We start from the raw sequence: 26,466 nt of genomic DNA on the forward strand, positions 1-26,466 counted from the left end.
CTGTTTGCTTCAGGCTGTGAACAGAGGGCCTGACAAAGGGCTGCTACACCCTAATGGGAGAGGGGAGGGAGGGGGAAAAAAAAGCAAGCCCCCTCCTTGCCCCCTTTGCCTCAGGGGACCATTCTGGCTGGTGTCTGGCCACACCCCACCTCTGCTGTGGCTAGGAAGCAGAAAGGCAGGGCCAGTTCTGCTCTCTGGAAGAGACAACACAGCCTAGCCCAGGGCTGAAAAGCATGCTGGGATGCTGGGGGACTGGTTTAAACTTAAACCAGGAAGGGGTTTGGGACAGAATTGCATAAACTGGTTTGACCCAAATCAGTTAAGTCTGATGCTACATTCAACCAGGTTTATCTTAAACCAGTTTCAGCTATTTTGAAATTGGTTTACATGCACTGAGCTTCTGTTCTGCTACAGGTTTAAGCCAGTTTCTGATCACTTAAACTGGTTTATGTGCAACTTCTGTCCCCAGCCCATAAACCATCAATTGAAAGGAGACTATCAAGTCTACAGTTACTGTCCTGAAATACTCTCCAAAAAAATCACCAATTTCTTGAGGACTAAAGACTTAAAATTTAAATTTGCTGTTAATTAAAAAAAGGCTGAACCTCAAAAAGACAATCATTGTGTGCCCAACTGTTCTTCTCTATTAAAAAAAACTTAATATCAATTTCAAGTTTTCAGTAAAAAAAAAAATGTTTACTGGTTAAACTTTAACTCCTTATGCAAGGCCAGATTTTGCAAGCCCTCCTTGTGGCTTCAGCAAGAGCTCTGTGGGGAAAGCACAGTCCTCATAGCTCAGCCACCGCACTGTGCCAATACAGGAGAACTCCAAAAACCAAAATTGTCTATTAAAAACAGTGAAGACATCTGAGACTGTCAAGCATTTATGCATACACAAAAGAGCAAGGTATAACTTTTGACAAGCCGTTAGTTGATACTGTATACTTCTCAATATATGCCCAGCTCTAGTCTACATGCTAAGCCTAGAGCAGAGGTTCCCAAACTTTTTGTTATCATATACCCCTTCCAGATTTATCAGCTGCCCTCATACCCCCCTACCAGCATACATTTTACATTTTAACCCTTTAAATGCTAATTATAATGAAAATTAAATCCACCATTATACAATTTCTTCTACATATCCCCCAGAGACGTCCTGCGTACCAGGGGTACACTTATCAGTTTGGAAACCCCTGGCCTAGAGGCAAAGCAGCCACTTCAACCTATAAAATGTTCTTAGTATACAAGCTGGTAGCCGCATGGTATGTAGGAATGTTAATGGAAGACATAGTAACCATGCAAAGAGTAAATTCAGAGTTTTAAATTATGACTGTGGTAACAATTGGACTTCAGGAATCCTTTGAACCTACAGAAGAGGTCTGTGTGAAGGGTCAGGAGAAGTATTTAGTACTGAAGAAGTGAAACTACAGGATGAGGGGGGAGTAGGGAGTAGAAGCGTGAAGAACCCTCCAAATAGACTAGTATTAAATGCTGAGTGTGCTTTACTGGGTATGATGTGACAAATACTTGCTTTGTAAAAGAAACAATGTTTGTAGCTATAACCAAGCTTAAACAAGGAAACACCACATAATAAAACAAGGTAATTTTTTTTTTTGTTAAAAATATGGCAAATCATGCAGTATGCTTTTAAGCTCATATTTCGGTTTTTTAATATTAAATTCAAAATCTGACCTTTGGTCTCAGCATCAGCTATTTGATCTTTGGCCACTTCCTCCTCCTCTTCAGCCATTGCCTGAAATATGGCAGTCAGGAAAAAAAACAGCAATTCACATAGTGGGCCTTCACTGTCATTTCCTACAAGAGCTTCCTCTAAAAGTTCTGTGAATAAAATACAAGTACTGTAAGAGCAAATAAGTAGCAAAGAATCAAAAATAGATTTTTTCCCCCCCCAAAGCATGGCAAATTATCCAATAACATATTACCATGTTGAGGCAAAACATTTTCATGAGCATTTCTGAAAAGGAAACACTGACCAATGCCCACTTGCTAAACCAGTGGCCACCAATTTTTAATAAGCCACAGACCAGAACAACCCAGCTCATGTCCAACTCAGGCCAGGTAGCTTTGGGGAATGTCAGGGGTATGGGGACAGCAAGAGCTTCTTCCCCTGCACCTGTGCTGCTGCCACTTATTAACCCCCAGCTCTCTGGCTACAGTACAGCTGCAGCTTTCAGTTAATGGGGAGCTAAACAGGGGCTGGACAGCTGCAAAACAGCATCTGTTTTGCTGCTGCTTCTCCTCATTTCCCTCCTGCACTCCTGCCTGCAGCATAGCCACAGGTGAAACTGGCCCCATCATATTTCCTCCCCCGCTGGAAGCTGTACCCATGTTGCACCTGGAGCGAAGTGACGGTGGTACATATATGCATAGCTGAAAGCTACCCAGACCCAGCATACAGCTCCTTGTTGCTCAGCCCTAGTGTGGGCATAGGCAAACCCTCTACAGCTCTGCCAGCTGGATCTAGTGGCTCCACAGTGGACCTGCAGTTTGTTGACACTGCAGTAAAATATCAAATACTGATATAAAAAAGGAAAAGGAAAAGAAAAAAAAAAAATGGTCTCCAGCAACATTTACAAGACCACATATTGAACTCATTTAGAAATATCAGCACTACCAACAGAAGATGTCAGGAAGCCAAAAATCAACACTATCAGTCACTGTGAAATAGGCTGAGAATTTTGAAACTTTTATAAATGCATTTGAGTCATATGAAACTATATAAATTAAAGCATATTGCCAAGTGATAACTTGCCTAGGGTGACTCCTTCAGGAAACTCATCTTGAAGATCAAAGAGTTCTCCAAATGCATGAAGAAATTCTAAGACCATCAGAGCATCACCAAAGATCTCTTGAGGCAATCTCGTCTTCACAGGAGTTGGAACTGGAAGTTCCTGCAACAAGAACAACTCCTCAGTATTTTATTCAATTTTGGCAGAATACATAGGTGCCAACACAGAGATTCTCACCATCTTTCTGAGTGACATAAAATTGACATCAGTAAGCCTTTTATATAGCCTCACAGAGCTATTTTTAAAAAGACCTAATAGTGCTGCAAGAGCCATAGCTGATTTACATTATAGCTTTACAAACAATTCTAACTCATACCAGCAGAGAGAAGTAAATCCCTTAAGGATGTAATTTAGCATACCCAACATATCAGGGCATACTTTAACTCAGATTCACAACTGATTCGGAATAAGAGAATACTTATCCCAAGAATGCCACTTGCCAAGTTACTTCCCCTCAAACACTTTTTCCGCAACAAAAAAGGTGTGTGTATAGGATTTTCCAGACCAGCAAGAATGTATATATTTTTCAAAAAGGTGCTCAACAACAGTTAAAAAACCTGATAATTCTAGAGAAGTATCGTAGGGAAGATCTAATGAATGCATATGGGCCTAGGGCTTTTCCAAGAAGGAAATATGGCTGAAGGCATTTTAGATCAGCTTATCAAGGCTAGTTATAACCAATCATTCATGGCTGATAGGATTCAACAATAACTTGGGACCTTTGACTTGGACTTCAGGTGGAGACATTTGTGAATATCTGCAATCTGTGCATCTAGCTATGTTTTTGGAGAACCATATCCATTTAGGTTGAAAATTAGGTAGAAATTTCTCACTATGAGAATGGTTAAGCACTGGAACAGGCCCTCTACAGAGGTTGTAGAACTTCTTACCCTAGTAAGTGCTTAACAGCAGGTTAAATAAACACTTATGTAGGGTAATTTAGACAGGAATGATCCTGCCGTGAACTGGGGGTTGAATTAGATGGCTTTCTGAGGTCCAATCCAGCCCTACTTTTCTCTGATTCTATAAGAGAACAGACAGCATTTCAGAGATAACACTAAAGAAAGCATGCAGTAATCCAGCATGCCTGAGACCCAACCTATAAACAAGTTTCCAAGTATACCTTTATGGCTTCTACAGGCAGAAAGAAAAACAACAGGTCAATAAGCTAAAGCTCAAATAGTGAACTAGATGGCAACTTTTTTTTCAGCTATAAGCCAACTTGTACCTAGAATAGTGTCTCCATATGAAAATTTATCTGGAGTTCATCTTTCCCTCACTGATCTTTGTCTTAGACAGAGCAGAAAGCATAAAAGAACTCATCTCGGCATGTCTGTGCTCCTGACTACTCTTCTCTTCATTCAGCCCCTCCTGATCATAACTAAGCATGATAATGTATTCAAGTACAATTCACCATTTGGAGACTAGCAAGATGTCAGGCATCCGCAAGACTGTCTTAAAATTCAAGTGGACCCTATTCTCTCTTCATTAGGTTTTATACACTGTCCAAAACCACTGGTACTAATTTAAACACGTCTGAAGGAGCATTACAAAGAATATGCGGTGTTCTTTGTTGCCTTCAAAAGAAATACAATTAGACTTAAAAGGTTAAGAGAAATGGGATGGTTGCACTCAACTAGGGAGAGCCGATTAAAAAAAGCCAAACACACACACAGAAATAAACCAACAAGCAAGAATCCCTTATTTAAAAGAACTGAGTTTTAGTTATTTTCTTAAAACTAAAAGTTGACTCGCAAGAAATATAGCTTAGTGATGACTAACCAGCAATGAAGTTCAGCACATTTTTGCTTATGAAGAGGATCCATTATATGCATATTTAAGAAACTGGGTATGTTGCTATTTTTCATCTTTTCAGGTTAACACAAGAAATGTGAATGATCCATCTTTTATTTACTACATTTTTTTTGGCACCATGGCCATAAGATGTTCTTGATGACAATTAAAATTTAAGTAGTAATGCAGAAAACTGGCATGCAAACTTTCTTCAGTTAAATATTAAAATGCTGCACACAAGCAAAAATATAGGTTTGTCATAATTTCAAATAAAATGTTAAAAGTCCTTTAAAACGGCAGTAGTTGAAACAATTAAAAAGTACTAGACAAAATGGCTTCTTTTTAAATTCATTTAACCAACCCCGTCAATAAATTGAACCTCCTGCACTTTGGTGGAAAATATTCTCTCTTGACAGGATGACTCAGAACCTTAAATATGCAAATAACCAGAAACATCTTTAGTTAAAATGTTTATTGGAACACTGCAATGCACATTAGCTTCATGTGTGTTCATTCATTCAGGACCCTTAAGAAGTGCCAATCTTCTGTGTTTGCTAGGTTGTTTAATAAAGGCCTCTTACTGGACTGTATACAAACAATCTAGTCTTCTGAAAACAAATTAATCCTTTATCTAGAAGGCTTCCTGTTATATTAACATTTGTGAAAAGGTGCGTAAATTTAGTATTCTGAAAAATCCCCCCCACAAAGTAGACAAGCATTCCAGATGCCCCAAAAGCTGAACCACCTGGACAACTAGATCCTTATTAAGCTTGTCAGCCCATCTGGTTTATACACTTTGTTAAGTCGCAAATGATTCCAAACTGAAGATGACTTTTCTTTTATAAAAAACAAAACAAAAACAAAAACAAAACAAAAAAACCACAACTGTGAAGAGAAAGCAAAGACTACAAAAAAGGAAAACAAGAGTAGTCCTCACCACAGCATCAAGATTGCACATAAAATTGGGCATAGACAACTCTGCAGTAACTTGAAAACAGGCAAGTTCACCTTCCCAAGAAAGTTAAATTAATAATTCTTAGAAGTGGCAAGTAGTACTAGACTAATGTGCCCAAACTGAAAACGAAATGAACCAAAATGAAAACCAGCAGTGTCCAGGAGAGGTATTCTAGTAAATTCTACACTGGAAGTCCTGGATTCAAATCTTTTCTGAGGTCTTAAGTAGAAATCATTCAAATCAGCTAACCTGCATCTAATTCACATTATAGAAAGCCACTAAACCAGTGGATTGAGTCTCCAGCCTGCAGGCCAGATAAAGCCTGTGGATCCATGTTATCCGTGTACTCTCCTGCTGGCAAATTTCTAAGCCCTGTAGGCTACATGTGCTGTGTGTATGGCCCAGGCCACATACACTTGATCAGGCCTGGGGCTGGGGCTGAGGCCATACACTGGGCCAGCCGGGCATGCCAGATCAGGACCTGGCTAGACACACTGGTTTGGGACCATGAAATGGATCTGGCCTGCAGAACACCACATTAGTCAACCTGCTCACAGGGCCAAAAGGTTTGGCACCACTGGATGAAACAGTTCAACATTCAGCAATAAAGCTCTAGGCTGTATAACAAGAAGGATTTCTATACCTCCCTGCCTTTCTGCCATCTGACACCACCAGGGAAGGAATCCTGCCTTGTCTGCACATCAGAGAGTACCTCAAAAGACACCTCTCATGGACCCAGAGGAACAAACTTCCACCTTCAGCTTCCTCTGTAGAAAAATGAAGTTTATTGTCTACCTGTGGGCACCTTTTACCATCTTTAAATTTTCCCTGAGCCTAAGGAAGGGCGCATGGGCCCGAAAGCTTGCAAAAAAAATCTTTTTTTGGTAACCTCTTAGTTGGTCTAATAAAAAGGTATCATCTCTGAATTAAGAATTCTAGAGTTTTGCGTTCCTCAATAAAGCTGACACTTCAATAGCAAAAGGTGTTTCAGGTCTGGTTTGGGTGCATTAGCAGAGCTGTGCAAGGCAGAGGTCAGCAACCTTAAAATTTAGTGCACCATTTCTAAAACACAGCTCAGTCTGATGGTGGGCTACTGCTTGCAACCTGTCCAACTAACATCTCTTCCAGCCCACAAGCCATAGGTTAACCCCTAGCACAAAGGAACTTGTAAAGTGTAGTTATATGCTATTGCAAGTTCATGTAGCACTTATACCTTAAGATCATCACATTCCATATCTTCTCTAGGCTTACTCCACAGCTTTAGGTATTCCACATATTTTCGTTTTTCTTCACGTAATTTCTCTCTTTCCTGAAATAAAACACTTTTCAGAATTAGCCATACAATTGGTTGCATTTTATTACCAGGCTCTGCTACTAAAGCCCTGCAATTCTATTCAATTATTTGGTGAACAATAGACAATTATGTTCAGTACACAATAAAAACCTGTTTTTATTTTGTACACAAAGATGCTTAAAGTAAAAATAAATTGCAGAACCAGCCCAATAACAAGCCCAAGGATCATCAAAATGGGAATTTTGCAAAAGCAGTCATGATAGAGAGGTAAAAATTGGAATACCTAATTGATCAGTAGTTTTTCTTGTTTTCCAACAGATAGAAAACATGCATTTATAGATTAGTCAAAGGGATACTTTCCAATTAAAATCTGTTGGTAAAGAAGAGGTTTGAACCACTCAAACATCAGGAAAGTAATTCTTGGCCAATTCAGATGTTTGCCTTGAGGCAAAACAATTCAGCAGATAAAGATACCAGCCACACTTGCTATATTTAGATGTGGTTACAGCAAGATGTAAGGCAAGGTAAAGAATTTTTCAAGTTCAAAATTTATTTCAAGTAGGAGACAATAAGATAGCCAATAACATGTTCCTGAATGTGTCAGACTACCATAAAAAAAAATTCAGCATCTGCCAAAAATTTAATCGCCCAATATATCACTAATGCTGAAACAGAAAACAAAACAATCAGATGGCACCTTTAATTGCTTCCATTAATCTGTGGGAAAGGCTATATAGTCCAGTAATCTGAATGGCACATGTAGGTTATTATGAAGAGCAAAGGACTTTATATGCAAGGTGCAAATTAAGGAACACTAACTAAAAAAGCAAATAAGCCAACCAAAACCTGAATACCATTATATTTTTCAGTATTTTATAAATATGCATATATGGAAGTCACATTACTTTTTCCTTTTCAATCTTGAGTCTCTCTTTCTCCTCTTTTTTCTTCATCCTTTCTTCTTCCACAATCTTTTTTAGCTCTTCTCTCTTTTTCTCTTTATCTTCTCTTTCTCTCTTCTTTGCTTCTATGGCATTTGCCTTTTCTCTCTTTAATTTAGCTTTTTCAAAAGCTGAACAGAAAGAGGACTTTTACCATGTTGCAAATTAAAATTATGTGAAACACTTTAAAACAGACAGATTGATAAATAGTTACCATGTCAAAAGATACTGTTATGAACACTGAATTGTTTCTATGCCAACCAAAAATCCCAATTCTGCTCTCTCCAGCAATATTTGAAGATCAGAATCCAAAAAACACTTGAATTTGCAATACCATTATACACAGTCCACAGAATGATTTTAAGGAGATGGAAATCTTGTACATTTCCCCTAGCATATAAAAACTTAAAGTTGAAAAAGTTAAGAAATAACTTGAATAACTAACAACAACATTTTATAACTGTATAACCAACACACAGTTGAGGAATGGAAATGTCACATTAAAGCTGCACAATCAATAGAGCTGTTAATTTAGTTTAAGTAACAACTGTTGCCTTAGAAGTTGAGAGTAAGGAACAAAATGAAATTGTTTCCAATTAGAAATAGGGGCCTGAGAAAACTGAAATACTGACTTGTAAGATTTTTTAAAAGTTAGCAGGTTTCTAGAATGGAGTCTGCCACCTGGTTTCCATTTGGAAGTCACGACAATACTGTTTACATCCCTAGGTTTAATTTCCGATGCAGTTTAGTTTAGCTGTCATGTTTGAACTATAAAATTAATAAGACTTCATAGCAGCAGCTCTTTAGATCAAGTACTACCTGCAACCTAGCCTATGCCACAGGCCACAAGTCTCCATCCCTCCCCCAAGAGTACCCAAGCTGCCTCTGCTTACCCTCACCAGCAATCCCTATCCCCAACAGCAACAGAGTGGCAAATTCCACAGTAAAGGTAAGCACCGACTGTGAGAGCACCAAAGGAAATGAGCAACAGAGCAGCTGCATGCCATGGATTTCCACCCCCCCCCCATGTCATCCCAGACCACTTCACACTTTTGCAGACTGGATTTAACCTCTTCCCAGACTGGATTTGGCTTGTAGGCTGTTAATGCGCATTCTAGCCAGGCAGCATAAAACTTGTAGGGCTGACAACACGCATAGTCTTTACAATAAACGCATGCCACCTCACTTCTAGAAGCAATTCAGTTTGGAGCTGTACAAAGGGGGCATTTGGTATCCTTGATCATCCCATCAAATGAAAGTTCAGGTAAAACATCTTGTGCTAATGTGAAGAACTAGATCAAATCTCATACTTGGATTCTTACAGGATTCAAGCACCTAAGTGTCCTCTTCCCTCCTTTGTCACTTTCAGCACATAGGGGTAAGTGGCTTCCATATCAACCTCTTTGCCCAAGTGAGCCCCTTCCTTTCCCCAAGTGCTAGTCTTCTCAGAAGATAAAAGAAAAGCCTCACATAAAAATGGAAATGCCAGAGTTTCTATACAAATGCCAGCCCCCAAGTCTGCAGTCCTTACTCAGTTAAGGCTCTTCTTCAAAAAAGGAGGAATTGGTTTGCCTGAGAAGGGCTGCAGAATAATAAATCAGCCCTTACCTTTAAAAGAAAAGGGGCACCGATTTAATCAAAATAATATTTAAGCCATTTTTGTCAAACCAATGTAAAAAGCTCTTATTTTGTTTCAAGCAAATTATTTTGGTTTAAGTCCTATCTGATAGAGCCCCAAAATATCATTAATACAGTGAGCTTTTGAGCCTGCAGGAACTGGCTCTAACAATCAAAGAAGGGGTTAACTTACCCATGGCCTGCATTTCTTCTTTTTGTTTCTGAAGGCGGGCCCTTTCTTTTGCTAGTTTGTTTCTATTTCCTTGGGTATTTGGTTTATCAGCCACCCTGTCTTCCTGCAGTGGGGGACAGAAAAAGAATCATAGCATCTCTAACAGGAAAATAAATTTCAATTTATCACAAATTTTGAAAGAGTTGAACAAAATCAAGAATACACTGTAGCTTTGCTTCATATTAAAGCTACTGCTGTGGCTTAGGTATTTGTCTAATAATGGGAGAACTGAAACAGGTTTTTGTTTTTTTTACAGTTAAAATTACTTAAATTTAAGTAATAGGATGTGGTTCATATAAACAGGTGCATATCGATTTCCATCTGTTGTTGCCGAAAAGGAGACAAAATGTAAAGTTATTTCTGTGGCTGGCAGAACCACCCCAAAAATCCAGACATTTATCTTTATTTTAATTTCCATCAACTGGAAGGAAAAAGAAAAAAAAAGATTCCATTTCAAGTGTTCCTACTTTCCTCCTCATATCCCCATGTTTACTGAGGAAAATGAGACGCCTTAACATATTGCAGCTTAATAATAATTAAATATTATTCAATAATTTAATCTGAAATAAGGAAAATAATCTCAATGTAAAGTCAGTTTTGGTATTACTTACATGACTTATAGATAGCCTCTTTGGAGGTCTCCCTCGTCGCTTAGTTGCAGGACTGAAGATAAATGTGGGTGGGTCATCAGGAAAAAAGTAGGAGAAAGTTTGTTCTGCTATCTTGTATTTTGCAACTGATGTCGCCTTAGCAGGAAAGTTGAAAACAGATATTAGCTGTTAAGTTAATAGTTCTTCATGCACAAACTCACAGTTAAATGAAGAATTCAGGAAAACAATGAAGCTACCTATAAATCTGTTAGTGAGGGTAAATTGTATTCTAAAAATACAGAAATAATCTAGTAAGAGGCGATTGATAAATGACAGATCTCAAACATCTCACCAGTTCCTGCTGAATAGTAGTGGTAACGGAATATTTGTGCCTGAGCAAAGAATTTGGCCTCAAAAAGAACATGTGTGCAAACTTCAGTTAAAGTCATTTTAAAACACATTATTTATTGAAAGGTAGTTCTTACATATTTGTCAACACTAAAATTCAAGGATGAGAATCTTGCTCCCATTTTGGTGTCTGTATGCCATGTAAAGTTTCCCTTAAAAATGGTGCTGGGAAGGGGGCAGGAAAAAGGTGCTTGCAATACAAAGACCCCAGGCGGTGCTACAAGACAAGACAATAGGCAGCCCAGAGAAATTGCCATAACTTAGCCCAAGAATCTCACTAGTCCTCAGACAGCACAGTAGCTTGAGGTTATTAAGATTATTTAAATCTGACCTAGGCATCCACCACCATATTCTGCAAAAATCTAGAGATTCAGTACAGGCAACCCCTGCTTAACGCAGTTTTGCTATAGCGCTCATTAAAAATACCTACCTGGTTTCACTTAGTACTCAGTGGTTTCGTTATAACACTCAGCGTGGCAGGTAGGGAGAAACAGTGGTGGCAACAGCAGTGGTAGCTACATCCAGTGAAGTGGTGAGTGGCAGGTGGTGGGGCCCAGGTTGGGGTGGCAGGAGCAGAGGGTCCACTCCAGCACGTGGTGCTGGAGCAGCCCGTGGGCAGGGAGAAGCAGCAGTGGTGGCAGGCATGAGCACAGGGCCCGGGCTGGTGCCCGGGGCCAGGGCCAGCAGGAGCATGGGGCCCGGGCGAGCCAGTGCTCAAAGACACGTGCTCAGTGTTTCCCACCCCAGCCCACAGTGGAGCCAAGCCCACAGAGCCCCACCGTCCCCAGACTGCAGCCTGTGATCCGTGCTGCTTTGGTCATGCACTTACCCACTGGAGCCCCACTTCTCACCATTAATCCCTAGGTGGGCAGGTCCCCGACTCAGACCCCACAGGCAGGGTGGCTGAGGCCATGCACAGGTGTGCTGGTAGCCAGCAGGTGTGGGCCAAAGGCCATCACAATGGCAGAACAATAAGGCCAGGAGGAGCCGATGCCTTCCCTGACACTCCAGGCAAGGCACCGCAGAGGCTCCAGCAGGGCCAGGGCCAGGGCCAGCAGAAGAAGTGCAGGAACCAATTATATTTATTTATATTAAACCCTACGAGAAAACGGGTTTTACTTAAAATGTGGTTTCACTAAGGGCTCATTTTTTCAAGAGCCAATTAACAGTGCTAAGTGGGGTTTGCCTGTAGAGGAACTGACCATGAAATTTTACCACAGCCTTTAGCATTCTGAGTTTTGCCAGTTAGGATTCTTGTCATTTTAGGATTGATTCAAAGCCCACTTGAGTCAAAATGGATTCCAGTATACATCTCCTGCTGCAGAACAGGACACAAATGCTGTAAATGTAATCATTTGTCTAGAACAGGGGATGTCAACCAGGGAAACATGTACCCCTGGGGGTACTTGGGAAGGCCCCAGGGGGTATGCAGCGTGCTGTTGCTGCCAAGCATCCAGCTGCTGGAGGACCACCCCCCTGCTCAGCAAGGGCTGCTGGGGCAACCCCCCTGCTCCACATCTGGAAGGGGGTCACCGCCTCAAAAAAAAAAAAAAAAAGGTTGAAAACCCCTGGCCTAGAAGGATAATTTTACAGTAAAGAGACACTAGCTTGTTATGACATGACTGACTAGCTATATTTTGTATGATTTAAAGAACACATCACTTGTATGCTATTGGTGAGAAAGGGAAGATAACATACTAGAATTCCTTTTCTTGCTTAAACACGCTATCTGTACTGTATTTCAAAAAGGACATCTAGTAAAACCTTATTTAAATTTTGAGTGAAAAAAGGGGGGAAAAAGTTAGTTATTGGCGAGAAGAGTTTCTATAACAGGTGCCATTTGGAATAAGAGACAACAGTGCAATTTTAACTTAATGCTTTATATAAATCCATACTAGAGTCCAGTCCATTTGTTTAAGAGAGTCAAATACCTACTTACAATTAAGTTTAGTAGCCATGAGAAGTGGAATTTACTCTAGCCCAGAAAACAGCTATTTAAATAGGTAACTTGAAGAGAGAAAGTACAAACATTAAATTAATATTTCTAGATCAGTGTTCTCTCTTTCTCTTCCCATCCCACAGAACAATTTCACCCTCTTATTTACCTTAGTTTTAATGACTCCATCATGTTGTTCACAGTGTTGTTTCAAAAAAAGTTTAAGTCTATCACGAGAAAATAAATGTTTTCTCCTGCTGTAATAGGAAAAAATACGTTACCAATGATGTTTGATCTACATTCTCTTATTACTGCACATTTTGAGATTGTACTTCAAATGAGGAGACAGAAACTTTGCCCATTGGAAAACTCATTTTATTTCCTTCCCTCAGTCAGATTGTAATTTAGTATTATTGTAGCTAAATATTGCTCTCAGAAATTCTAATGAGAATAAATATTGCTTCAGATATAAGGTAAGAAACAGCCACTTAAGTTCTCCACAATAGGGAATCTGACTTTGTTTTAAAACCATAGAAGAACAACATATCACGTGTGCATGTGTGTGGGTGCACATGCACAAAACCATGAAAAATCCTCCATAGCCTATTGTTTCTACATGACCCCTCAAACAAGTTAAACACACCCCTTATTATTTTTGTTAATACATATTAAGGAGTGGCAGAAAAGGTCCAACCAAAGATTGCAACCTCACTGCCTGACAGGGTATGTGAACATACATAACAGGAGGGACAGTACCAACACTGAAAAACTAACTAAATAGCATGCAATAAGATAAACAGTATTTCTGATTTTACAAATGCCCCATTTCAGCAAAACAATATTTAAAAGAATGTTTGAAAGTAAGCACATGCTTAAATGCTTCGTTGAACAAGTTTGGATTGTTCAATCAGGACCAAAGTGACTTGGCCAAAGTTGCATAAAAGCGGTCTCCAAAACAGCTGGCAGTTGAACTGAGACAGCTTAAGAAACAATATTTTAACCTCAACATTCTTCCATCCCCCAATCCTGTGTAGAGATGTTCTTACTACACAAAGAAATATTTCTAATATTATTAAAAACAAATTATGATATAGAAAGAAAAACTGGAACCAAGTTATTTGTAATACTTCAAATGTTACTGGAACCATTTGAGGGCGATTTCCTCAAACTATTAACTCAAAAAAGGTTTTGTTTAAACTCACTGTCATTTAAATTATGTAGTTTTATGTACATGAATTCTCCATTTTAAAAGGAGTAAAAATATATGTTGCCATCTGTAAATCAGTTGAACACGATTGCAGGACTTTATTTAAAAAAAAAAGGGAACTGTTGAATAAACACAAACACCACAATACATTATACAAATAGACAATCATTTGTTTCAGTATTTTTCACTAGAGACTTTCAACTAAGTATTATTAGTCGGGTCCTGATCAAAATTATAAGTGCATCAGGTAACCTACATGATTCATCTATCAAAAAAATAAGGCAAGTAATTTTTACCTTAACTGAGATGCTTTTACAATTACAGATTCATATAGCTCTTTTTTAATAGGCTGGACTTTGTACTTGAATAAGGAGGGATCAATTATGGCTTTTTTCTTCCTAAAAATAAAGTAAAAAAATTGAAGTCAGAGACACAAATAAATTCTTTAATAGAGATTTTAAATCAAAAACTTTAAAATGCTTATGTATTTCCAGGAGCTTATTGTGCTTTGCATGTAAAAATGCTCACAATTTCTAATGGAATGAGAACTTGACTCAGTAAGAGCATTAAAACAAACATTTTAAGTCGTGTACACACACACATACACCTTACTCCATACTAAATCTTAAACAACAACAGGATAAGCCGATTTAATAAATACAATTAGTTTTGAAGTTTATACTCCAAAATGCATGGGAGTTATCATTACTTCCAGCCATGAAGCAAATCACTATACTACTGTAATAATTTAAATACAACACTGTAGCTGTCAATATGCTTAAAGGAAGAGTTTGCATGTCAATACATTCATTTTTCTTTTTGGGGGGTGGGGTGCAGGGGGGAGAAGGGAGGAAAAGGAAGCAATTGACAAAAATACAGAGTGAACTAAAAAAACAAAACAAAACCATTTAATTTACTACAAATTAGAGGAGCACAGCAGAGACTGAATGTTTTCCTGATGGCAAGTATGTGAGTTTTTGTAACCAAGATTAAAAAAAAACAAAAAAAACACCATTTCTCAAATGTGGGTCTGGGAGACTAAATAGCAGGATTAAGCTGTACCAAAACAGCTTTCTTCATGACCTTAAAAAAATTCTCATGAGGAATTCTTTAAAATTGCTAGATAAAAACTAAAGGTCCAAATAGCTTCTTGAAAGTTTTATTTATTTGACTTAAAAACACTACCACCCAGTCTGCACATGGTCCAAAAAGGAAGTATTAAGCTTGTTCAGGGCAATGTATCCACTGGACTTATGGATTACAACTCTAATGCAAGGTCTTGGGCATACTATATTTAAAGCTAAGATTTTGTCACAGTGGCAAGGAAGCCATTAATCAGAACGTAGGCCACCACACTAAGTTAGAGTGGAAACACACAACAGAAAAAGGGATGTAGTTCAACCAGGAGTGCTAGCTTCTAGAAAAAGAGTGGGTACACTAGCCTTCTCAACTAGTCCCATGAGACAATACTCTGTACTAGTGAAATACCCTCAGTAGGATCATTTAGCTGCTGTACACTTGCATCAGACTTGCTTGGCAACCTTTCTATGAATACTCCTGCCTCCCTTTTCCTTCCCTCCCTCCCCCAAACTTACTATTACAGTGCCAAAAATCTTATCCTTAATTATATACAGTCAGGTATCTATCAAAGGGTAGATGTGTCAAACTACCTCATTCATACAGATCACTCTCTCAGAAGACTGGTTAATATATTGACTAGCCATCTTCCCTCATATATAGGTCACAGAGACTAATTAGGGATTCAGTACAGCCTTATTTAACAGGAATTTTAACATTTCTGCTGATTTGATGGCATAACATTCATTGATCATGTTAATGCTAAGCAAGCCTCTTAAATTTGGGACTGAAAGGCATATGAAGAACATTTTTGAGAAAGTAACATCTTATAGGTTTTCAGCTGTGGATCAAAATTTTTCACTGTTAATCTTCCATAGTCTAAAAACCAAAACAAAACAACAACAAAACCCCCCAGAATAGTTAAGGTCACGTGAAGATTTGTATTAGAGCACTTCCTACATATGAACCCAAATGTTTAGTTTCCTCCTGTACATTAACACATTTATTCAAGAAAGGATGGATGAATAAATAAGTGAATGAGCAATAATAAGAAAAAAGTTCTCTCATCACACAATATTCAAGTGGAAGACAAGGTAAATCAGAATTACTAGTAGTAAAATGGAAGTATTTTCTAAACACATCATGGGTTTTTAGTAGATTCCCAGTACCAACACCAGATGCAAGAAAAACTGAGACCGATGACCATCAAATGAACCTGAACCTCTTGTTGCTTTGGCCAAGGAATAAAATCTAGTCTCATAAATTTATTCTACCAGTTATAGCAATATATTACCATAGACTGCCTATTTAATAATCAGATCAGTAAAAGACCCTATACTACATACCAAATTCACCTCCCTGCCCCAGAGTCCAGCATAACTGCTAACTGAAAAACAGTAAAATACATAAACACTCAGCCTAAGCTTGGAGAGGAAGCAATAATGCTCCTAACATTCTCCCTCACCTACATTTCTTCTGGCTCAAAGAGATGGTCCCACCTCCTTTAATTCCTATTTGGAGATGAAGAGATGCACCTGGCTGCATAAATTAGCAGTAATTACCCTGAATTTTAAAGCACCTGGAACAGGAACAACTAACAGAAGAGGTTTGTACATACAAGGGCTCTAATCTGCTATCCTATTGTCTTCTATCTCTGCATATTGTCTAGCAAGAAAGAGAAGCAGGGATTGGATTAGTTTTTTCTAAAAAGGAATTACAAACTTTTAATGTTTTCCATCATGGTAGTGAGGGACCATAATCCCATACTGAAACAGAAAAGGAAGAAAAATTCCTTTCTACAAGCTCATAAGTTAAGATACACCTATCCATCAGGAGTCCAAATAGGATAATTGTCAAACTAGAGAATGGAGAGGGCACCAAAGAATAAAATAGCTACTAGATCTACAGTTGGGCAGATAACACCTAAAGGGCAGCAACAATTTATCCATACCCAGTCTATAGACTCAAAGTCTAGCCCCTGCCAGACAGTGGCACTACAGCCATGTGGTCTGTGCAGGTTGGTGGGATGATGAATCCCATCTAAAATTAGCCTCTCACACAAAGACAAATTTACTTTCACTCTATGCAGGGTAACAAATTTATTTTCTAGTGCACAACCCAGTTATCTATTCAGGGAAGATCTGCACAACAATGCTTAAGATGGTCTAAAATTATGCCATAAATACACCTAATAACTATTAAAAAAAAGCAGTGAAGCTTTTCTATTCCCAGAGCTGCTCACTTCTAGGTGTATTATGAGCTCTCTCTAAAATAAGCAGATAGACTAACAGACAGGAGAGAGCAAAAACTAATCTCAGTCTGGTCCATGTTACAGGGTCAGAAGCTCAGTGTTTCACATTCGGTCATATCCACTCACTGCTTCTAGTTAAAAGAGCATCCATTAACTTCCTTTATTTATATAACACTTAAGGAGTAGTAACACTTCCTGTAACAGGAGTCAGTGGATATCTTCTACTATCATGTGATAAGGCATATTCTCTTACAACTCTGATCCATGTAATGTTACTAAAGACAGGAAACCAAGACCATTTTCTTAGCAGTACTCAATTTGTCACAAGAGCTTTATACTACCTCCTTATTCAAACCACAGGTGCTTCAAATGAAGCAATACATGTTTGAAATTGGGCAGAAGGCAGGGTGGTGTTGCACCTAATAGACTAGCTAAATCAAACATAGCGCAGGCTTTTGTAAGCAGTAAGCTTATTTCTTCATTAGATGCTGTGAAGGGACACACCTGATGAAGTAAGCCTGCTGCTTATGAAAGCTCATGCTATACATATCTCAGTTATATATTAGTTAGTCTTTAAGGTATAAATCTACCCTTCCTTCTTCCTGTGTTTAGACTAAGGTGGCTCATTACCTACCTATGCTCACTGACCCCACCACTCAGCTGAATGAAATAGACTGCAAGCAAACTATACAAGAAACTTGCTCAGGTACGCTGATTTTCTTTCTTGCCAAATGAAAGCAGATGAATATCATACCAAAGGGATTCCAGGCAACCCATCTATTCTGTTCTACATACCATTCAGCCTTTTCTGACAAGCTTTACTCTCTCCAAGAAACTGAGGAACCACCTTAATGTTCTGTACATCAAACAAAACCACCCAGATATAACAGTAATTTACCAAGAAGAAATGCATGCATCTAGCCATGAAGCCCATCACAAACACCTTTTATTTTTCCAGGATGTCCCTCCATAGCATCTGATAAAGTCCACTGCTTACAAAAGCTTGTGCTATAAATCTCTGATTTAGTCCAGAACAAGGGCAGGCAATAATTTGGGCTGGAAGGCCACTTAAGGAGTTTTGGTGAGCGGTTAAGGCGGTGGGGATGCAGCCCCAGCCCCAGATCATGGCTGTTTACGCTGCTGGGTACAAATGGGGGGAAAAGGGATACAGGGTGATGCCAACTGATCCTATCCAGCCCTGTGCCCATCTGCCCTGTACCTATCACCAGGGATGCTGGAAGAAGTGGGGTGGGTCTTCATGGAGACTGGCCTGGGACCCCTACAGGCAAGATACACTCAGCCAGGCAGACAGGATGGGGCCACAGGCAGGTGGGAAATGGCATCCAGGAGTGGGATGTGTAAGTAGGTCTGATCATGGGATGGTGGCAGCATAAGGCTGGGGCCCAGGGCAGAACCACAATCCACTCCCCACAAATCTCTGCAACAGGCACTAGTTTGGCAGGCAGGAGCTAGCTGGTGCTACCCACAGGACCAGTGCCCATCACAGGGACATGCAGGAAGCAGATCACAGCTCTGCTCTGGGCCCTGGTTCCTCACTGGCTCATGATCCCATTCCTGCTCACCCATCCCACACCCAGATGCCACTCTCCGCCCACCCACCTGCAGCCCTATCCCATCCCATCCACTCAGCTGAGTGTGCCCTGCCTGAGGGGGTCCTGAGCCAGCCTCCATGGAGACCCCACCAAGTCGCCCACTCTGTCTGGTGCTCCAGCAGTAGGTGCAGGCTGGACAGGCTGGGGTGCCCAGGCAGCAGGGCTGGGTCTGGCAGTGGCAGCGCAGATGCTGGCAGTGTGACAGCAGAATAAGCCACCACTCCGGGGGCTGCCAGGAAGCCAAATCTAGCTGCTGTGCCACCCCTGCCCCACTTCCCAACCCTGCAGACTACAGCTCCCAACGTGCCTGAGGGCCACACCAGGTGGCACCTCTGCTCCTGGGGGCAGCAGGACCTATCATGGGCTGGAGAGAAATCACTTGACAGGCCGTATTGTGCCTAACCCGGTCTAGAAAGTGCAAATCTACATTGCCTTTTACACACTTGCCATTGAGAATCTACACATTCATAACTTGCACACTTTAGCCCAGTGATTCTCAGCCAGGGTGCTGCAGTACCATGGGATGTCTTGAGATCCTTTCAGGTGTGCCATGCAATATTACCACTGTTAAGTGTATAGACATGATTCACAAGATAAACCCAAATAATTTCAAATAAGAACCCACAATGTTAAAAAAAATCTGCCCAGTGTAGTCTTTCCACGTTCTTTTGAAATCAAAATCACCGTGTTGTATTTCCATAGTCAAAAAATATATTGTGGAAATGGGATAGTAATACTATAATAGTCATCTCAGATTAGAATACAACCCTAAAAGTACAAGTCCTGATCTTGTAAGAAGATCTGCTTAAATGGATCCTAACTAACAAAGCACTACTGAATCAAGCTCAAAGACCAAAAACCAAAATGAACAAGTGTCTAGCCTTAATGATATGTTTGCAGAAGTGGAACCCAAGTCCCAATTCTGCAATATCTCCAGTATGCCCTAGACTGTCAGAATGGTACCAAAAGGAATTTATTTTTTTACATGGAAAATTCTCATCCCTCTTCTATATTTCTCATCATCAAATTTTATTTGTACCACTGACAGAGTTTAAACAAAAGATTGTATGTACCAGTCCATTTGCTCTTCCTACTTGCACCTATAGCAAAACCATACAACTGAGTCTGAAAACTTTTCTATATCAATGGAGATATGATACACTTAATCAAACTTTTAGGAAAAACTGGATGATGAGGAAGAGAGAAGTTCATTCAACAAAAATAATAAAATAAATAGAACAACAGACAACGTTGTATTATCTTTTCCTTATTTACACTAAGGTGAATTCTCTATATAAAAGTATTATTAGTGTAATAAACCTGAATTAATGTTTTTAATGTTACATATATGGTATAGTTTTGCTCAAAAAACCCCAATGCAAATATTTGTTTACAAGCCTGAAAAAACCCCCAGAAAAGAGGAAGAGCTCTGAGGCAGAGTAGAAAACTATATGCCACTACAATCCTAAAGACAATGCCACCTCAAATAGAATGTTTCTTACACCTGAGTTATTTTCTTACTAAAACTCTGGCTAAGTGCACTCAAATTGCCAAGTTTACAACACAAGGCATCTGTGAATGTTCATTTCAGACTGCTCAACCAGCTGAATATGCTGAGAGCACACCAAGTGATCTGCTTCAAACATGACAAGCACACTAAATCAGGTTATCCTCATTCTGAAAAATATAATCCAAAATGTTAATGCATTAGCACAAACATCATTTACCCATTTTGCACAGATGTGCTGTGTGTTTCTGAATCATCACTATCGCTGATGACAATAGTGTCTCCATCAGTGCTGTTGATATGGCCATTAGCCATTCCATTGTGATGTGTTGGAGGTATGACTTCCAAAATCTTGCATTGCAATCTGGAAAGTAAAAACATTTTATAAACATAAAATTACTCCACTGATGCAAAAAAGTCAGAATTCATTCACCAATTTTAAAAGGTAAAATTTTAATGCAACACCATCTTGTCTACTGCAAAAATTAAAGAAAAAAGTTACTAGATAGTATATGAATTCTATTATGCTACATATAACAAATAAAATGTGTAAAAGTGCAAATTTACCTACACACACACACCAACTTGACCAATCAGGGTAGCAAATTATGAGAATGTAAGCAAAATCATATTATTACATGCAAAGCAACTTTGTTTACTTAGATGTCTTCTTACAGTTAGTTTGCAATCAATGGCAGTTGTTTAAAAGCATGTTAGTTGTTACTTAGAAATCAGATAGTTACAGAAACCTTTTACATTAATTTATACAGTAACCTAAGGAGAAAACACAGGATTTTGTGATGCCAAAGAATTTATGCTAGAAGATCATCCTCCACTATGTTGATGACCTAAATAAACAAGGCTAAAATGAACATGTGTATCTAATCTTTATAATGGCCTATTTTATCTCCTGACACACATTACAGCTCCATCTGGTGCGCACACACTTGACAAAAAACCAAATCCATTCCTTTGCTACAATAAATGCTAGTTAATTAATATTGTTCCTTTAAAAACTATGTTATGAAAAATGCATAATTGACACTCATTTAACATAATGGATAAATATATCATAAACAATATTTAACAACTTACTTCCATCCTTTCCTGGAACTTCTAGGTAGTTATTTTTAGCATAATCTCTCAGAACCTATCTGCACCATAACAATTATTCATTGCACACAACAGATGTTGTCTAACATTGTAACCAAGTCCTTAGTCTGTGTGTGTGTGTGTGCACACACATGTGGAGGCAAGGTAAGAAGACAAGTGTACTAACAGATCCTTCTTTTCAAATTATTATGAACTGCAATCTTAAGGCATGATCATCCCCTTGAAGTGGGAATATGTGAACACGTCCAGAAGGATAATTAGAGATCACTTCATTTAAAAGATTAATACTGGGTACACATCAATACATTTTAAGAGAGGCTGATTCCTACATTGGTTTTGGCCAGAACTATACCCCCCATTACAGAATGGTACCCTCTGAAACACTAACTCACTAAAAACACAGAGACCATGTAATGTTTTTAAAGAGAGATCATTTTTTAGAAGAAGACAGAGTAAAGGACTTGACAGCTTAAGATATCAACAGCGAGATACAGAACCTTTCACCGCTATTTCAAATACTATGCAAGTCATTAGTAGCCAGACACTTCCCCCCTAAAAGCTGTAGATTGACTTACAAAGTAAATCAGTTAATAACTTTCCAAGACACAAAAACTACTCTTGTGCCTATTTTTAGCATACTATATGAAGACTAAAGTACTGATCATCTCCAAGATCCCTTCAACTGAAGACTGAGGCACTGACAAAGAAATTGAGGGAAGTTTACATTTCTGCTCATATTCTGTCAGTTGTGGGAGTAAAAGAAATGTCTAGCAACACTTCAAAACAGTGATTCTCAACCAAGGTGATGTCATATCATTTGAAAGGTGCTACAAGGCATGCAGAGATAGGCAGATAAGTTAAACAGCAAAAGGGGAAGCTCAGTCTTGTCCCTGACTGGCTAAACCATGACCCTCCACTGCCCAGCCCCTCTGCAAGGAGATGAGCACTGTAAATCACTTTTATGAATTGAATGCCAATTTCAAAAAGTTATAGAAGAGTGCCTGGAGTCCAGTGAGGAGTGCTCTGAGTTCAGAAAGGTTGAGAGAGTACAACAGCAGGGAAAAACTCCCTTCCCACTTCTCACTCCACAGACTCCAGAGTGAAAAGCAAGTAGGAGGCTTGCAACACCACTCCCTCTGCTCAGCCGCTATTACTCAGGAGCTGAGTGGATTGAGCCAAGTGGGGCCTAGACCCTTGCTCATTCCTCACACTGGGGCCTCCAGTGTTCAAGGACTTAGTGGGGAGCTGCTGGTATTGGCTTGGCTTCTCCCCTCTCTTCCCTGTCATTGGAAAGGCTAAAAGCAGCTGCTCCTATGCCTTCTCTGCACCAGGGTGACCCTGTATCTCTGGAAGGGACAGAAGCCTTTTCCTGCAGCTCCATTTCTCCTGGCCTCTGGGAGGAGTTAAACTGTGGGAAAGTGTATAAACATTCATTCTCCTGGTTGAAGTCAGGTTATTTTTCTCCCAGAACCACAATTTTTTCTCTGAGAAAAAAAAAGCTGAAATACCTGTACACTCATGGTTTCTACCAGGAGAGCAGAAATTCTTCCTGTAGAAATAAAATGTCTGTATGTGGCCTCAGTCCTCCCTCTCAATATATAAATGTATACTTAATGCTCACTGGTCAGACAACCAATGAATCGTATCACATATTTCTGTCTTACAGAGAACATATTAATAGCACAGAACTACACAGATACACTGTTGGATGAACAAGTCTGTAAGAAGTTGCACCAAATATTTACACTATTATTGTAAATATACTTAAGTATACTTAAGTATACTTAAATATTACACTAAACAAGTTTCCCTAAAAAAATCTGGTTCCATTTGGCAAGTATTTGCAATTGTTTTTTAAATGTATTAAGAGCATCAGTGTCTAAGGCCACAGTTGTTGACAACAGCCCCTCATTCTGTGGTGTTCAATCTTTAAAGAGCCACCAGAGGGAGCTCATACATGCTAAAACTGACAAGTGTATTAAAATAACTACATAAAGGCTAAAGTTAAAACAGGCTGAATGCAGTAACTTATGCTAAACTTTACAAATGGTGCCATCAAGAAGAGAGAGATAAAGGTTAAAATAATTTAAAAAATAAAGGACAAGCTTTCAGAAAACTTGAATATTTAGTCAATGAGCATTTCAACACAATACTTTTTTTTAAAAATCAACAGATTATTTTTATCTGTGTGTAAGTTCAGCAGACTGTCTGGTCTCCACTCGGAGAAGAAATTTTGCTTTAAGAAACTACATGTTTTATAAATTTGATCCAGGCAGGTGCCAAGAATCCTTAACACACTTTTTAAATAAAAAAGTAAGTAATCACTGGAACAATTTATCAAGAAAGATTGAAGACTCTCCATTCTATTCAAGTCAAAACCTGATACCTTTTTGGAAGGAACATGTTAGTGAAATAAAAGTTACTGGACTCATTTATTATAATGGATAAATATATCATAAATAAAATTTATTTGGACACATTACATTGGAAACTGGCTGAAATGTGACATAAAAGAGGTTGCATTAGATCATGGGTGTCAAATATACAGTCCACAGGCTGGATTCACCCCACAGAGCTAGGTGTCACAGCCTGCAGACTTTTCCCTGACCCTGGCTGCATTAAAGGACATTCCTGCGGCAGCAACCAAGCACCCACAATACTAGACCTCTTCCTGCAGAGCTGCTGGAACTCCAAAGCTGCTGTTTTCACTTGGGCACTTGGATGCTGCTGCATAAAGAAGCTGTGGTCTTCCTGGGGCTCTCGCCTGTATGGTTGCAGAAACCTGAATGAAAGGAGCAGTACTGGAGCACTAGCAGCACCATGGAGAAAAGTCCACCACAGCAACTAGTTCATGCAGGGGGAGTCAAGCACCCAGGCTTCTTACCACCATGCCCCTGGTCAGCTGGAGCAGACTCCATATATGACACGTGTCCTTGACCAGCCATGCATGGTGCCACATGCAACATAGTTCCATACCTGCCAGAGAAGGCAGGGCCTGCACTAGATCTGACATGCAGGGAAGTGGGGGAAGCCTCTGGGCCCAGTCTTGCCCACAGGGCCAGACGTCATTCATCTGGCCAATGGACCGGTCCTGTGCCACTGGACAGGGCATGCTAGGTCAGATGAGTTAGAAACCCCTGGACTAGATGATATATTGATCCCTTCTGGTATTGAAAATACATTAAAAAACAAACAAACAAACAAAAAACCACCTTTTAACTTTACTGCACTGAACCTAGGTCTATTAGCTGCAAAATTCTTCTACATTAAGCAGGTTAGACTCTGTCTATAGAGAGCGCAGTTGTTTCCTTTCAATATTTCTCACATTCCTCAAGTTTGTGCCATATGGATACCCTATTTCATACCCTATGGCACATAAAAGAAAACATCTAAATACTGAAGTAAAAACTTTACTGAATAATAACTCTCAAAATTCTGCCATTTAATTTTGAGGCACTAAGTTCTTAAGCTTTTAAGTACTACCTTCATCAACTGAACAAGAAATTTATTTTAGTCCCCACCTTGCATGATAAGCCACAAAAACAGTTTCTTTAGTTCTAAAACTGTTTCCTAAATTAATTAGGTTAGCTTTATAACATTCCAGTATGAACAGCTACATAGGAATACAGAACTAACACCAGAGCCACCAGAGGGAGGCTCATCAGCATTTTTGGCACTGTGGGAGGTCGTTGGGGCTTGCTGTGGCCTCTCAGTGCCAGTCTGGTGTTGCAGTGCCTTCAAGTGCCAGTGCTTGTTTCCTCCTGCAGGAGCAACTGCCTACTTTTTATTAAGGGCCACAAAAAAGCCCTTAGCCCATGCATGTTTGTCCAATGTGGCTCATGTGTCTTATAGTCATGCTCAGTGTTGGCTGCATTTAATTAACTTCCTAGTTGATTTCCATTGCTGAAACACGCTTTTGGTAACAGTTTAATAATAGACAACATATTTAGATTTCCTTGCATGTGATTATAAAGATGAGGGACTTTTTTTCTCCTTACCAACTGGGAGGAAAACTCTGTCTTTTGTTTGAGTAAATATGGTATTAGCCTGGGTGCAATGCCACACAAATAGGGCTATGCTGCTTCCTATATCAGAGCTAGGGCAGTGTATTTCTGCATGATGCAACACAGTCTGCATCTAACCATGGTACACTAGGCTAATAAGCCAAACTCTAAGTTTCCTAGAGATTGATTCTTCATTCCCCCTGGTCAACAAAGCAGATATTTTCTATACACAATCCAGTTAAATTCACATTTCTCAATCATCACCTTATTTGTGCATACTACTACAGATTAGGAATGCCTTTGGCATTAATACTTCTGCCTCCAACATGAATTTTACAAGTACTGAAAATAAAAGGTCTGATCCTAAGCGAGCACATGCTGTATATTATTTCATTAATGAAATAAGCATGGATTGAGACACATTCATCTGAAATTGCACACATTCTTAAATAGCTTGAAGTTCAACTAACCCATTTCACTCCATTCCCTCCAATGCCCATGGCCAACACATGTCCTCCTTCATTATGATTCCATCCACCAAATGGACATTTTTGTTTATGCATAGAAACCTAAAACTAGAGCTACATTCTGTTCAATGTTAAAGTGTTCTTCTTATAAGAATGACTGACCTGGGGCAAACAATACTTGAAATAGCTGGGGGAGAGAGGGGCAGGGAAAGAATCCTAATTGAATTTCCACACCTAAACTTTCAGACAGTATGGAAGAAAGCCAGCAGCTTCTCTTGGGATTCTGAAAATGTTTCCTATTTTGCATGCATACAAAGGCACACTGCTCTCTTAAGTGTGCACATGTCAATTGTTCACAAAATTGAAATCAATATACAACATATTTTATTCACAGAACCATGCTCATGTTGTGAGAGCTCCCATCTCCCCAGCCCCAAGAAATCCATTCAAAGTTGCCATTTCACCCCAACCTGCAACAACAAGCAAAAAGATTAAAGGTTTTGAGTTTTTCCCCTTGCACCCAAGAGGTAGAAAATTCAAAAGTCGGGTTTGCACAATGCCTGGTCCATTTTATACTACTAAGTAAACCTGTTGGGTTTTGTTTTGTGTTTGTTTGGTTTTGGGTTTTTTGGGGGGGGAGGTTGTATTTC

General features: G+C 39.4%; 1 protein-coding gene across 1 annotated transcript in view; it reads right to left on the bottom strand.

Moving 5' to 3' along the window:
- Window positions 1–26,466, bottom strand: part of BAZ1A (bromodomain adjacent to zinc finger domain 1A) — a gene marked incomplete at its 5' end in the record, with an annotated part of 99,442 nt that overhangs the window by 42,450 nt on the left and 30,526 nt on the right. Inside the window, 9 exons of the mRNA XM_019551654.1 lie at window positions 1,693–1,839; window positions 2,774–2,912; window positions 6,773–6,868; window positions 7,759–7,925; window positions 9,605–9,707; window positions 10,255–10,389; window positions 12,747–12,834; window positions 14,081–14,182; window positions 20,453–20,596. Coding sequence (XP_019407199.1) covers window positions 1,693–1,839; window positions 2,774–2,912; window positions 6,773–6,868; window positions 7,759–7,925; window positions 9,605–9,707; window positions 10,255–10,389; window positions 12,747–12,834; window positions 14,081–14,182; window positions 20,453–20,596 — 1,121 coding nt within the window. The remainder of the gene's footprint in view (window positions 1–1,692; window positions 1,840–2,773; window positions 2,913–6,772; window positions 6,869–7,758; window positions 7,926–9,604; window positions 9,708–10,254; window positions 10,390–12,746; window positions 12,835–14,080; window positions 14,183–20,452; window positions 20,597–26,466) is intronic.

The sequence above is a fragment of the Crocodylus porosus genome, unplaced genomic scaffold, assembly GCF_001723895.1.
Source record: "Crocodylus porosus isolate Cpor-Errol unplaced genomic scaffold, CroPor_comp1, whole genome shotgun sequence".
NCBI lineage: Eukaryota > Metazoa > Chordata > Crocodylia > Crocodylidae > Crocodylus > Crocodylus porosus.